Here is a 15,558-nt window from a genome sequence, read left to right as displayed (position 1 = left end):
GTTTGACACCCCTGCTCTAAGTCCTTTACAAGACAAAATGGGATTCCCGCACTGCATCGCTGAGGCCTTAGTCCTTTTCACTTTAATGCCCTTGAAAGTTTTCACTCACTTGGAACAAAGAATGCATGCTCAGCAAATGGCATGATTAGAAAAACCAGCAAGGGATTGCAATTTGATCGTTTTGCTGATGTGTGGTCAATGAAGTCAAATAAAAAGTGGCACAGTCAGTCCCGTTTTATATTTTCAAGATTAACCACCAATGACATGACCAAATTAGGAACACTCCAAGCAAAAGTAACTACTTTTCACTTATTTACTTTGGACGCTGGCCCTGTTAAATAACTGCAGCAGCTTGTTAAACAGTGCCCAGGTTTGTTTATAGAGCTCACATCAGCCTAAGACGATGTACTTAACTCAGTTAAGAGATTTTCCTCAACACATGGATCACTGTCAAAGTGTGTATATGTGTGTTTGTGTGTGTGCCTGTGCACATCTGTCTCTGTCACATACTTTCTTTCCGCTTCCACATAGCCTGACCAGATTATCATTATTTTTATGTTTTATCTTACTTTTACGTATTGACAATCTGGCCTGTCCTGCTATGAAATTCAGCTGTCGTCACCTTGCATTTTTTTCTTTTTAAAACCAGCACCAAAACTAAAAGCCATTTGGACAATTTCCCCGCTGAACTTCCCGAATAGACTTTGCTATAAATAGAATACCAATTTAGTTGATAGTAGTTCATGGGATGTTGCTGAAAGCACTGGAAGTCAACCTTGAGTCAATCTACGATTTCCAAGTCAAGCATGAACCTTCAATCCATAACAATTCAATATTTTACACATCAAATAATTGTGAAAAATATTCCAAAAGGGGCATTCGCCGAAACAAAATCATACCCTGGACATTAAGTTTGTCCACACAGTATCTTTCTTTTTGAGAACCATAATGGTTCTTCATTGTCTAGTTAAGTTGAGCCAAGGCAGTCCAAGACAAGGACTCCCTTCATCGTATGCATGTATGTCGGGCAAAGTGTACATAGATCAAAGAGACGGAAAGAGAGTATGTTGTTGAAGGTTAATTGAATGACTGTGTGTCTGGTGTATCACTGACAGCCAGACATGGAGATGGAGAGTCCTATAAAAGATAGTCTCTCTCTCCCTCTCTCTCTCTCTCTCTCTCTCTCTCTCTCTCTCTTTCCCATCCTTTCTCTCACTATATTGTTTCTTCCTCGGTGTGAAAGAAACAAAGACTAACCCACTGACTCTGTCTGTCTCGCTTTTCTCTCCAGCCTCCCACTCCTCAGCTGCCGTTAAAGCATGTAGATACACCGGTGAGTAACACCTCCTCTTTATTAGTGTTAATGCTGAGTAGACATGCTTTAAAAGCTGTTCATTCATAAATGCTGTTATTGCTGTGCAGCAAAGTGCTGGAATAACAATCCTCATGTATGTGTGGCTACCCTTTCACACATACAGGGGTGTCATTTTCTGTGTACTTTTCTGTGATCTTTCTTGTACAATATACAGTATGGAGTCTGGAGTGTGGCACTGGAATAATTATAGACTTTTTTCTGTGTCTGATTATATTCAATTGATACATGATACATTTATTATAATTGATTATATTTAAGGCTGTCAAGCTCTGGCCCAACAAGCAAATGCCACCACCTGTTTCCTGCACACTGCAGAAGGTGGCAGCACCATGCAATACATACCAGCGAGCCAATCAGAGCTCCTGTTGCTGCTGTGTGGGTTGGACTTCCTTTAATCTCAGGTATCACACAGTTTACATGGCTTTAACTTTAGATGACCCGTCTTTAAATTGAAGCAACCGTGAATTGGAATCTGTTAATTGCAAAGAAGGAGACATGGAGAGAAATGAAATATGGAATATGATAGGCAGACACGGTAAATCATATCACTAAAAGAACATTTTTTTAAGTATTTAAATATTGGGTAAATACCTTACAATATGGGAAAAAGCTGCCGTGACGTCTGCCAGTTTACTGCAAATTGTGTCTCGTCTGTGCCAGAAATGGCTGCCAAGGCCTGGCACCGAGACTAGGCATGCATGTTTAGCTTGACATTGCTAAACCGTGAAGGGTGTGTGCACGGGCAGTGGGTTTCCAAGAAGGCAAGATTCCAGAAAAATAAGAGAGGAGAGAACCATTGGTAGTAAAGCAGAAAGAAAACAGATCATTCAAGCAAGTAGTCAAAAAAGGCAAAGACATTGTTGGCTTGTTTGAAATGTTTTTTAGATTAAAAGGGGGGCTCCTTTTCATGAAACCAGCAGCAACATTTCATGCAAAAGACAAAAGCAGCGCATCCCTTTTTATTCTCCTCTCTCTTTGGTGAGTCACGATAATAAGTCAACGTTTGCGTCAGACGCCGCCTCAATGTTTAGATCGGCAGCAGGAGTCGCGGCGGTGATTCACAGTGAGATTATAAACACAGATTGGTCTGTGTGTACACCGGTCTGCGTGGAGATTAATTCTCAGTCCGTGACTTCAAGACAGAGAAAGAGAAAGGAAGAAAATGGGAGTGAGAAAATGAGTCTGACAAGCAGGGAATGGAGGACATCTGAATGATGTCTTTTTAATTGAATGTAGACGTTTCTATGCATGTTTTGGCTGCCATAAGCAGCTGTGAATCCAATCTATCTATGGCTACTGCTGACTACAATTAAACAAAACGTCCTGGGCCACCTGTCAAGTGCACAAGGAGTCAGTTCTTCATAGTCAGAATATACTATTTTGTAATTTGTGTAACTGTTAACCATCAACAGGAAACAGATGCTGTTTTCCTTGCAACGAGAGGTGTAATATTGTGTGCGTGCTCTTTAATAAAATGCAAAAACATCAAAACAGTGGATTAAGGGTTGACACAAGTAGCAACGCGCTCATTGCAACAGCAAGCAACAGGGTTTATGAGGAATGCTCGCACTAAAAATAGCAAGACAGGCTACTAATTGTCTTGACCATGCTCTTGTTTTTTTATCTGTAATTATAGAAAGCTGTCATAAACAATTTGACAATGACATATTGGTGTTTTGAGAGTAAAGGGTATAGACATAGCCCCTTTAAACAAGACATTTTGGTCGCGATCCTGATTCGTCATCCATGTGTTGTGGTTGTTACGTCTTAGCAAAGCCTTGTGTTGTCCCGTCATATTAGATTGCTTTTATTTAAAGTTTAATAGAAAATCTATACTTTCTGGCTGGACTTCAAAAGAAACTTTTTATATATATATATATATATATATATATATATATATATATATATATATATATATCGTCTTGGAATCCCTGCTTTTTGCCTTGATACTCAAGTGCATAGTGTACGAACAGAAGGGGGCCAAGTGCATATGGAATGTTTTATTTGGTTAATCCATATAGGACACATCCATTATGATTTTTGGTCAGAACGCCCCATCGTTACCATAACTTGGTCAGTCCGAGGCCAGTCTGGGTCATCCAAGTGCAATATGGGGATTTTTTTTTTATTTATTTTTTTTAAATCAGTTTGTGGCTCAGAAGAGGATTGAGAGTGAGACGCTTTAAATAAAAATAAAAATATCTGTCTTATATTAAGATAGAACAGAAAAAAACATATTTTTTTCCATATTCTATGCTTTGGTAACACTTCAGTCACCACATTATTAAGGGTAATTAAGGTCAAACACATACAGTACACAAGCACATGGGAAAAAAGGGAGTCAAGACAAGGGAAGCGGGGGGGAGTCATAATGAGAGATGAGAAGGCCGAGGGAGGAGTAGTACCAGAGAACACAAAGTGGGCGTGAGGGGGAGAGAAAGCAGGATAAAGTGGGGAGAAGACAGTCCAGAGGGAAAGGAGAGAAGGAAGCTGCATCATGATATATTACGTAATCACTGATGAAGTTTGGCACAAACAGAGCAGAAGTCTACGGCATCTTCTTCTACCATGAGGAACTGGAGCTTGCTGTGACGAGCTGAACAGCCAAAGTTTTTATTTTATTTTATGATGAAAAATTAGAGAAGTGGTTCCCATACCTACAACCATGCCTCTGGGCAGCTCCATTCGAAGGCGTTTTGCACTACTGCGTTCATCCTGGAGGTGGAGCACTGGGTATCTGTTCCGCAAGGTAGGCCACTCCCAGGAAGTCCAAAATGCGGCAAAAACATTTTTAGGTTGTTTTTGTTTTTGTGTGTGAAAAGTCTTATCTCCTGCTTAAAAATTTATGATTTTTTAAGTGGACAAACATCTTTCACAAGGTCCATTAGTAGCTGTTCTGGAGCTTTTGATCATATCCCATGGTCTTCCTTGGCATATTGATTTGTGATTTCTTTTGGTTTTTAATGAAATAAATGCGATCAACAACAACAAATGTGCAACAAATTCCTATTGTTTGAGCTTATATATATATATATATATATATATATATATATATATATATATATATATATATATACTGTATTTTTTATATTTTTTTCTAATTGCCAACAAATCTGACTAAAACAAAAACAAAAAACCATTAGTCTATTCCATATAGCATAAAATCTGTATTTAATACTCAAAGTAGCAAACAAGTAGCGAATTTGTGAGGGACTATTTTCAGCCGTGGATGAGGATTTTGTTTTGACAATGAGAACCAGCCTTTAACTGGGTGGAAAGTGCCTTCAAATGGACAGATAGTGTACTCCACTTTACATGCTGCATTGACTTTCTAGAGGCGTTCGTGCACCCGTGTTGCTACAAGACAACAGATTGTGCCTATGATGTGAAATGTACTGGCTTAACACCCCCCCCAAAGCCCCATGCGAACAGGCTGTTTAATGTTTTGCAAACACCAGCGGCCGTGGTCCGCCTAGCATCTGGTTCCTGTCAAATCACGGAGAATTATGCTTCCCATTTTGGCTCTTGGGGGGGTAGGGGGGTGGGATTAGCTTCATCTGTGAGAAGCCGCCCGGCAGCAATACGGAGAGCTTTGGGCTGTGTGTTTAACCTCGCGCCATGATTAGAGACCCCTTCTTGCCAATATCTCTGTTTAACCACTTGACCATGCAAAGCTTGATCGCTCACTCTTTCTGACGTTGTGGGGGGGGGGGGAGGGAGGGAGTGGAGGATGTCACAGAGGATGTCTGTGAAGATAAATCCAGCTGTCATTCTATCGTTTTGGAAGGCTTCATCTTCTCGGTGGCAGCTGACTCATACAGACAAGCTCTCCTTTTGGGCCGATGAACAGTAAGAGGAAGAGCCAACCCTAGCATCTATTATGCAGCGATTCCTCGACAGTGCAGCATATTTAGGAACATTTTCCCTCTGCAGTCCTGTCCCAGTAAAACAGCCTGACTTCCACTCTCTTTTCTCAGTAAATAACTAGATGCAGGACAATTAAAGTGCGTGCTGAAATCCTGACTCCTGGAACGCATACTGGACGTATTTTTGTGTCTCCTTCCCCTCCTTAATCCTTAATATTTTTTTTTTTTTACTGCACTTCTTGTTCTTCTTCTGTTAACGTTTGTTCTCCTGCTTATTCTCCTTTCCTTTTACCTTTCCTCCATCTCTTTCTCCTTCTTTTCCATCTACCGTTTGTCCTCTATGTAGTCACTTTCTCATTCTCCTCTTCATCGTCCTCTTTTCTTCCTTTCACCTCTTTTCCTCCTGCTTCTTCTCCTTTCCCTATCCCTCTCCTCCTTTTTCCTTTTCTTTCCCATCTTCCATTCTTCTTTTCCTCTTCATCATCCTCATCTTTTGTACTTGTTCTAGTGCATCTTCTCAATCATTTACTTCTTTTTCTTCACCATCTTCCATTCTTCTTCCTTTTCTCCTTTCCGCTGTCCTCTTGCCTTAACTCTATTTTTTTAAAGTTGTGTTTTTCTTTGCTTTATTCTCGTTCTTATCCTTCTTCCTCCTCTACTTCTGCTGCTTCTCCTACTCTTATTATTCTTCTTTGCCTCCTTGGCATTCTCTATTTGTTCCTCACCCTCTTCTTTCCTCTCTCTTTCTATCTTTCAGTTTTGCTTCTGTGATCTGACTTTTCCCTAATAGGTTGCGTCATATTATAATTCAATAACATCCTCATCATTACCAGACAGAGTTTGCTTATGATTCATTTTCTCTCTCCCTCCCTCTCTCCCCCATCCTCTGCATATATGTGTGGTGTGTATTGTGTGTTTTTGAATGTGTGCGTGTGTGCGTGCGTTCTCCAGGGATCTACAAGGTCCTGCAAGAGTGTGGAGATAAGGCGAAAGCAGTCAGGGTAAGACACAGCATTGCTATATGATTGTATACAGATGCGCATATGTACACACTTCATCAGGAAAAATAGCAGTAGGAATGGTGAAGGTATACGGCATAATTGTAGAGTAGATTACGTGTATTTTCCCTCCAGCATTACCCGTTCAACCAAAAAGTATGTATGCATCTTTGTTCTGTTTTAAAACCTACTTTGAATCTACAACATCTTGAAGAGTTTTGTTCAGAAATGTAAAAAAAAAAAAGAAGCCTAACTCCTAATAAATTCCGCAACTTGGTGAAGTTGTAAGTCCCTTAAATCCCTTGTGATCCTCAGCTCGACTTTATTTTATGAGGAACATCAAAAAAGGATTGTTTGTGCTGGATATTTCTCCTTTCTTCTAGGAATGTAAATTATCATTCCACCTCTGTTATTCTTCAGGCATGGCTGTTTCTAATGCGGGGCTTTACTGTATGCTCACTGGCCAATAAACCTGATCACTGTTTGGCCCGGTGAAATAGACTGCATAATATCAGCAGAGGTCATGTCAACACTCGTGAAGGATTGTGAATCTTATCATTTCCAAGAAATATAAGAGTGAGCTGCTGGAGTTTAGATTTCATCGAGTGGATGTTTGGGATGAACTCTGTCGTTAGTCCCCGAGAGAAATCGGAGAGTTCTATAAATGTTTTCAGAGCAGCTGTAACAAAAAAAAAAGAAAAAAAAGAAAGAAAAGATTCCTCGTAAAGATGATAATCACTAAACATGTGAATGCAGTTATGAGTGAACAAACCTTAAAGGTCCCATGACATGGTGCTCTTTGGATGCTTTTTTATAGACCTTAGTGGTCCCCTAATACTGTATCTGAAGTCTCTTTTATATAGGCCTTAGTGGTCCCCTAATACTGTATCTGAAGTCTCTTTTACATAGACCTTAGTGGTCCCCTAATACTGTATCTGAAGTCTCTTTTATAGAGACCTTAGTGGTCCCCTAATACTGTATCTGAAGTCTCTTTTATATAGACCTTAGTGGTCCCCTAATACTGTATCTGAAGTCTCTTTTATATAGACCTTAGTGGTCCCCTTAGTGGTCCCCTAATACTGTATCTGAAGTCTCTTTTATATAGACCTTAGTGGTCCCCTAATACTGTATCTGAAGTCTTTTTTATATAGACCTTAGTGGTCCCCTAATACTGTTGGGGGTGTGGCCTTGACCATCTGCCACTTTGCTTGTTTTCAAAGCCATGATGTCTCTCTCTTTCTCATGGGTGGGCCAACTTCTCTGGGCGGGCAAAGCAGAGAAAGGGGAGGTAACCTTGCTCCTTATGACCTCATAAGGAGAAGATTCCAGATCGGCCCATCTGAGCTTTCATTTTCTCAAAGGCAGAGCAGGATACCCAGGGCTCGGTTTACACCTATCACCATTTCTAGTCACTGGGGGACCATAGGCAATCTGGGGGAACTCATATTAATGTTAAAAAAAAACATTTTCATGCCATGGGACCTTTAATAGTTGGGGTGGCTGTCCCAAAGTTCAAAAAGCCTTTCGCTCCACACTTAAACGACATAAACACCTCTCACTGCCTCTGCCTCTCCAGGAGTCAGAGTGTGGTTCAGGCCATGGAGGAGAGCTATGAGGTGGACCTGGTCTACATCACGGAGAGGATCATCTCCGTCTGTTTCCCCGCTGCCGCCGAGGAACGCAGCTACACCGCCAACCTCAAAGAGGTGGCGACGATGCTGCGGTCCAAACACGGCGAGCACTATCTGGTAAGCAATGAAACAAATCAAATCGATTTTGGTCCCAATGATACTTGGTCACAAATTTCGACCGATGTGTATTGGCTCTTTGAGGCACGTAGAACGTTGTTTTTGCTTTTAATGTGTTTATATTTGTTCTCTTTCTGATTTCAGATTCTCAACCTGAGCGAGTGGAGGGGTGACTTGTCAAAGTTGAACCCAAAGGTACAAACACCTCAGCAGCTGGATCCTCTTTGTTACACGCATAACACACTATCAAGTGACCTCATGTTTGAGAGGAGTTAAGTTTGAGTTTATTTCATTTATATAGCACAAGTTTGCACCAAAGTGCTTCATAAAGACAAAAACATGTACAAGCATAAAACACACATAGATATAGTGGAATATACACGTACATACACATATATATATATATGCATACATACACATACACACCCACATACATAAAATAGAAGGAAAGAACACAATTCAAATTAAAAGCCAGAGAATAAAAGTGTGTCTTAAGCTGCGTCTTAAAAATATCAACAGATTCAGCCTGTCTAACGGCCTGTGGCTGGCTATTCCAGAGCCGAGGAGCTGCTACAGAAAAACCTCTCCTGTTAATCACCTTTAGGTTCTGGAGTTTGGCTGGCCGGATCACCATGCACCGGCGCTGGACAAGATCTGCAGCATGTGCAAGGCCATCGACACATGGCTCAACGGAGACCCGCGGAACGTAGTGGTTCTGCACAACAAGGTAAAGCGGGGATGACCGGTACACAAAGAAAAGCACCTGTAATTGTGTTGGGCGACACCCTCTTCTCATGCCCAGTTTAAAATGATATTCTTAAAGTGCTCATATTATGCTTTTTGGCTTTTTCCCTTTCCTTAATTGTGTCATATATCTTTTTTTGTGTGTGCATGTAATAGGTTTACAAAGGGAAAAAGCCCAAAGTCCACCCAAAAGGGAGTTACCATCTCCAACAGAAAATACGTTTCAAAAACTGCTCCAAACAGCTCTACTGTGGTCAAGCCTTTACTTCAGAGACAAACGCTTTGCGTCACTTTGCATCACTTTGTAACACACGTTATAATACTCGCCTAGCTGCTATTGTAGCACGCCCTCAAACCAAGTTAGTCAGAGCAGAGGCCTGAAGAGTTCAGATAGTTGTATCGCCATGTCCAGGAGACAGTCCAGAATTAAAATGATTTAGTTAACATTTAAATATCTCTGAAACGTCTTGCTCCAGTCTAGGTTGCAAGGCTGGTTCGGGTTGATCTGCCTGTGTTTCGGGACCAGACTCGGGTTCCAACATGTACGGCTGAGCCAAAGCCATAGGTTACTGGCTGAAGTGGGGTTGTTTTCGATCACACCAGCGAGCTTGTCAGGACCCGCCTTACTCTGCTTCTGACTGGCTAGTAGTCCTTACCTAGGTACTGTGCATGTACGACTCCCAACAAAGATGGAACAGAAGTGCGATGCCTCACTCTTTAGCTAAAACGGAGAGCTCAACACACAGGGTGAAAAGAGGAGCTGCAGCAATGTGCAGTTTGACAAAAATATGGTGTTTTTTTAAAATGAAACCGTGTAAACCTATTCTGGTACAAGCTCTAAATACAATTATAAACATACCTGAAAATGAGCAAATATGAGCACTTTAAAGAAACAGTTTAACATTTTGGAAAATACGATTCTTCACTTTCTTGCTGCAAATTAGATAAGAAGATTGATACCCAATTCAATATGAAGATGGAGCCGGCAGCAAGCAAGTTAGCTTAGCATAAATCCTGGAAACAGGGGGAAACAGCTAGCCTGGCTCCGTCCAAAGATACCAAATCTGTTAACCAGACCCTCCAAAACTCACTTTACTTAATTTGTTTAATCTCTACAAAAACCACAGTGTTAAAACCACAATTATTTGGTTCACAGAGGTTACGTGCTATAATGTTTCTTGGCAGCAGTGATTTCCTGTAGTCTTTGTCACCGAGAGGTCGCAAGAAAACCAGCTGAGACTATAGTGTGGTTCCAAAATATTCTTTTGAATATGAAAAACACATCTATAATATAAAAAACAATGCATGTGTGGCCGCTGACCTTCTAAAATCAACATTCAGCCTTGTAGTTATTCAATTCTTTTAGTTATACAATCCATTCTGTCTTGTTTAAACACACGCTACTATACAATATTTATACATTCTGTCCAGATGAAGCCGAAAAAAAAAGGCAGAACGGAAAACATTTTTTCAGCTTCTCTGCTTTGGAACAGACTTGTTGCTTTTTAGAGTCGGGCCAGTCACTTTAAACAAGCAGAGCGATCAAACATTATTTCATTTTATTTATGCTTCCAGCTTTCGGATTTTTAAATAGAATTCATGCAGCTTGCTGACCACTCCATCACATCAGAGGATTTAATAGTTCCTTTGTTTTTTATGATTAATATCAAGTGTTTTATTTATTTTTTTGTTCATCCCTTTGAAATAATCCCTGTTCCAAATAAGCTTTGCAATTGTACATCTTGAAACTTGAAGTCATGTTGTCTCTGTTTCTGTGTCACAGGGGAACCGAGGTCGAACAGGGGTGGTGGTGGCTGCGTACATGCACTACAGCAGCATATCCGCAAGGTATCAAACATGTCGCAATCAGTAGACACATCCATCAACTTCAGATTCGGTATTACGTTATTATTGGCTGCAGGTGAAAGGTCCTGTAGGTCAGATTGCGAAGATCCAGGACTTAGCCAAAAAATTTGAACATGGACAACTTCTCAGTCCCTTCCCCCCTTTCCGCTAAAGCCCAAAACGGTCTCTTAAGCCCCTCCCCCACAAGGGAGAATGAATGCATTTGCATGAGCAGTGATTGACACGCAGTTAGACACACTGATTGGTGCATCTGAACAGGGAGCTGTGGATTTTCTTTTTATAAATTACCAGCTTCATGTAGTTCTACTGGAACATAGGGTCAGTTTCAGCAAATATGACAGAAAGTTAGTTTTATAAGGCTTACCTTCTGCACCTTTAAACGAAGAGATTGATCAGTAGAGGTGAAGAATGTACCCTGCCAATATTTAAAAAGTGTTGCAAGGTTTTATAGGAGCACCAATCAATCACAGCTAGCCCTCCAGGTTTTGGGACTCGAGCAGCCTTGAAAATTAAAAACTGATGTGATTATTATGGCAAAACACTCAAAGCTTGTTTTTCTGGCTCTGTGAGAAGGAAGAGCTCGAAAAAATGTCATCATTCTTTAATGCAACCAGATGTTAATAGATGGGATGGAGCCAGGAGGATTTAAAGCTGCTTAATAAATGATGAAGGCCGGGGGGGTAAGGGGGGGCAAGGGGATGTTCCTAAATCTCAAAACTTGGGAAAAAATGTGCAGGGCTTCCGAAAGAATGCACTCTGCAGTATGACAAATAATAACGATGCCTGTCTAAATTTTGTGTCGTGCAGTGCTGACCAGGCGTTGGACAGGTTTGCCATGAGGCGCTTCTACGAGGACAAAGCACTTCCTGTGGGTCAGCCGTCACAGATAAGGTCAGTTGTTGCCTCACTTCCTGTTTGCTGACACCCGTTTGAAGCTTTATAAAGCCCGGGACACACAGGGCTGAAAATCGCCCGTTGGACAGTCTGGCGAGGTCAGTGACTCAAGTCTTAGAGATTTCGAGATTTCTCGATTAAAATGTTTTCAGAAACAATAGTTCATGTATCAGTACCGCCATTACAGTCTGACTTTGAATTTCCCGGAGAAAACAAACCCATGTGACGCGTTCGTCCAATCGGCTGCCGGTTTTCATTTCTTGGGCAACAATACAGAGTATCGCCGCCTGCTGCTATGGAGGCGTATTGCGTTTCTCAAGTCGGTGTCGCCTCAGTGTGTTCCGAGGCAGTTTTTTTGGACCTCGGGATGCAACCGATCATTTCGACTGGCTTTTCTGCCGAGGGTCGGCCGTCTGGCTGGTGTGTACCGGCTTTAAGTCTGAAGCCCCATGCACAGTTCTTCAACATGCCCCAAAATCTAAAACTTGAGCGGCCTGCCTGACCAGTTACGGTCGCTAAGCTATGATTGGACAACCACTGGGGGTATAACAAACGGTTAATTCAAGAACTGTATAACGAGACAAACTGACAAACTGATCAGTGTCGTTGCCTAACTCCCTCTCTTATATTTTGTTTTAGAAACATTTTAAAGAGGAAATTCTTTTCCCTTTTTGTTCCTGTTTATCTCCAGTTTAGTTTTAATTGGGATAATTGGGAGTAAACGTCATGGCACGGAGAGAAGCCATCTATCTTGTCTGTCTGAGAGATTCCACTGGTGTCTCTGGGGAGGCAGCAGGGCTTGGTAGCAGTGCATTCCTGTCGTCTTAGCATATCAGAGCATATTTTTCTCCACTCGTTCTGAGATAATGGCCTCCTCATGAATAGAGAGCAAAACAGCCGAGTAAATTCCAAGCCACAACAGGTCAAACCAATCAAGAGGGGTTTAAAGGTATCCAAACTATTTGTTATTTTGACTGCAGCTTCCTCTAGGGGGAGTATTTGCTGAGACATCCTCCCTTAACTCATAAATCTGCTGCTGCCATATTATTAGCCTCCCCTCTGCATTATTAGACAGTTAACTGCTCGACCCCCCCCCACCTCAACGTCTCTCTTCTTCACCTGCGGAGAGAGGAATCCTGGTCAGAGTTCTTCTTGGAAAAGATGAGCAGGACAAAGGTTACAGGGAATGAAAGAGGAAACAGCATGGGACTTAGCACCACTTCATTTCAGCTTGTGAATCAGGCAGCAAGCCATTCTCTAACAGGTCTATAGGCTTGCCCTCTGCCCCGCTGCTATTTCCTGCTTCGGATATAATTATCTCTGCCCCTGGAGTCTGCAAGTATTATGGTCTGGAATGTGTGACATTAACAGTAGAGAGTAGGAGATGAGCTCAACCTACTGCTGCTATAAAAGCTTGTAAAAGTTTGGATTTAAAGGCCCAGTGTGTAACGTGTTTAATCATTCATTATCAAAATCTGTGTTGCCCGTTCACAAACACACACACACACACACACACACACACACACACACACACACACACACGCTTGTCCTTTTTCATGAATATTTACCACCACCATCAATTCCAAGTATTCCTTTTGGCCATTCGCATGAACTGGGGGTCAACGCTACATATTCATGAGCCATCTTGAAATACGTTAGCCGGTAAGGGACATACAGGACATACTGCTCCGCCTTTCGCGTTTTCACTGTCACATCATAAACTCACAGGTGCTGCTAATGCTGCTAATGGGTATCTTAGCTTCCCGGGCCCCCGGAAGGACCACACGTATTCAAAATCCAAATTTCAGGAACAGGAGTCTTCTTCTTCGCCCAGAAAAAGAAAAAGGAGATTACAAAGAGCAAGAGACCGGCGTCATCAGAAAAAAGCGTGAACGCTACCGTAGCTGTAATACGTACTTTGAACTGCGTGGTGCGAGAGAGTTGATTGCGATATATGATCTCAACGCTAGATGGGAGTAATTCCTACACATTGGATGTAGCATTTTAGTCTCATTAACTGACTACCACGTTGGTTGTGAAATCTTAAAGCGTACAGCAAAACTGAGCCCTTTCTGAGAGGATAGGCTGCCTCTTATGTGCCAGTCGGTTTTATGTGCATTTTAAAGTTGCTCACAAGAAAACCTGAAGAGAAATTTGAGGAACATAAAATAAGTAATTTCATGACGCAACAACATGTTTCCTGGCATTGTTTTTATGCCACATAAAAGTTAGAATAGTGTCAACTTTTATAATGACTTCTCGACAATGTCACACTTATATGGACAGGATTTCCCCAGAGTCTAAATGCCGGTGGTTGCTTTGAAAGATTGAGCAACAGAATGACAATATTATTAAAAGAACAGCATCCACAGAGTGATCATTGGTCAGATAGATAAGGACTTTGACAGCGTGGGAAATCGGCAGTGATGCGAAAGATTTATTAGCGGCACACTCTGTGACGGAAGGAATATGGTTTCATTTAGAGCAGGACCACTAGCCCGAAAATTCATACAATAAACCATTCCCTAGGCTGTATTTTCTGGTCCGGTTATTATGCATGTGTACAGTTTGTTGACGTTTCAAAAGGTTTTGTGCAACATCATTGATAAAACACTGAACATGATTACTTCTCATATCACACACACACACACACACACACACACACACACACACACACACACACGCAACACTGCTCTCGTGGCATCCCTGTTTAGTCTAATTGAATTTAACAGAGGCGAAACCATCTGGCGACTGACAGCAGAGCAAGGGAAGGGTGGCGGGGGGGCATTTGCATGTGGCGACCCCCACGGTCACGGTCACGTTTGGTACCATCATCGTTATCATCATTAACAACCCCCGACTGGCTTCTGTACACACCAATTCACTCTGACATTTCCCCGCAGTGGATAAAGGTTGTTTTCTAGTCGGAGTGGGATTCCCGTCTGGCTGGGCTGTGGTTAAGGTTGAACCACACAGGATGAGGGTGTTTGGATTTGGTTTCTAATCTAGCTAGAAGGTCCTGACATGCTTAGAGGTGGGATAGCTGTTTAAGACAATGTAGTAGTAGTAGTCATTATTGATAGTGTAGTGCAGTGTTTCTCAAATGGGGGTATGTGTACCCCTAGGGGTACTTTGGAGGACTGCAGGGGGTACGTGAGATATTTAACAAAATGTTTAATAGTTACAAGGCTGTTGTCCAGAACATTGTAACTCTTTATGACTTTTTTTTTTTCCTACCAAAAATGTGACATTTGTGTCGCCTTCTTTGGAACTATTCTTGCCTTCCTTCCTTCTACTGTCATACTATTATTTTTACAAGTTTCTCGTTACTCTTTACAAGTTATGTCACTGATTTTGAAGTTTTTAATACTTTTTTCAACCTATTTTTGCCTTACTTACTTCCTTCCTTCTTTCTACCATTTTTCCAAGGTTTTGTCTTTTTTCACAGTTTTTGTCTCCTTTTCTCTTTTTCAGTTACAAGGATATTGTTTAGTAAACATATAGACTTTTTTTTTTCTACCAAAAATCATTAGCGCTGGTCAGGGGGTAATTCAAAAGGGGTACATTATTGAAAAAAGTTTGCGAACCACTGGTGTAGTGTATAATCAGTAGTATGTAGTGCGGAGTTTGTACACAGCTTGATGTTTTAAACAGTATTCCATGACGTTGGATTCGACGCTTACTTTCCTTTCCCTGCAGGTATGTGCGATACTTCAACGGCCTTCTTTCCGGACACATCAAAATCAACAACAAGCCACTGTTCCTGCATCACGTTATCATGCACGGCATACCTAACTTTGAATCCAAAGGAGGTGAGCTTCTGCCTCTGCCAAATGATCACAAAGAACTGTTTTTTTGCTGGTTTTCTTGGTTTCAATTTACATTCTTTTTTTCTTTCCCCTTCACAGGCTGCCGTCCTTTCCTGAAGATCTACCAGGCCATGCAACCAGTCTATACGTCTGGAATATAGTACGCACAATTTACTTTCCGTTTGGTGTGGTTTGTGTTTGAATCCAGGGCAAAGCTTACCCTATACTGAATCCAGTAACATCAGATGTTCTTATTGT

General features: G+C 41.5%; 1 protein-coding gene across 6 annotated transcripts in view; it reads left to right on the top strand.

Moving 5' to 3' along the window:
- The window catches only part of tns1a (tensin 1a), a 109,206-nt gene that overhangs the window by 52,511 nt on the left and 41,137 nt on the right, over positions 1-15,558 (top strand). For all 6 annotated transcript variants that reach the window (XM_028571722.1, XM_028571719.1, XM_028571721.1 and 3 more), the window contains 9 exons: positions 1,292-1,333; positions 6,193-6,242; positions 7,816-7,987; positions 8,132-8,182; positions 8,592-8,714; positions 10,515-10,579; positions 11,405-11,488; positions 15,191-15,303; positions 15,400-15,460. In XM_028571722.1, the coding sequence (XP_028427523.1) occupies positions 7,838-7,987; positions 8,132-8,182; positions 8,592-8,714; positions 10,515-10,579; positions 11,405-11,488; positions 15,191-15,303; positions 15,400-15,460 (647 nt within the window). In that variant the 5' untranslated portion in view covers positions 1,292-1,333; positions 6,193-6,242; positions 7,816-7,837. The remainder of the gene's footprint in view (positions 1-1,291; positions 1,334-6,192; positions 6,243-7,815; positions 7,988-8,131; positions 8,183-8,591; positions 8,715-10,514; positions 10,580-11,404; positions 11,489-15,190; positions 15,304-15,399; positions 15,461-15,558) is intronic.

Source organism: Perca flavescens, chromosome 24 (genome assembly GCF_004354835.1).
Source record: "Perca flavescens isolate YP-PL-M2 chromosome 24, PFLA_1.0, whole genome shotgun sequence".
Taxonomy (NCBI): Eukaryota; Metazoa; Chordata; class Actinopteri; order Perciformes; family Percidae; genus Perca; species Perca flavescens.
This window is presented reverse-complemented; position numbering and strand designations above follow the sequence as displayed.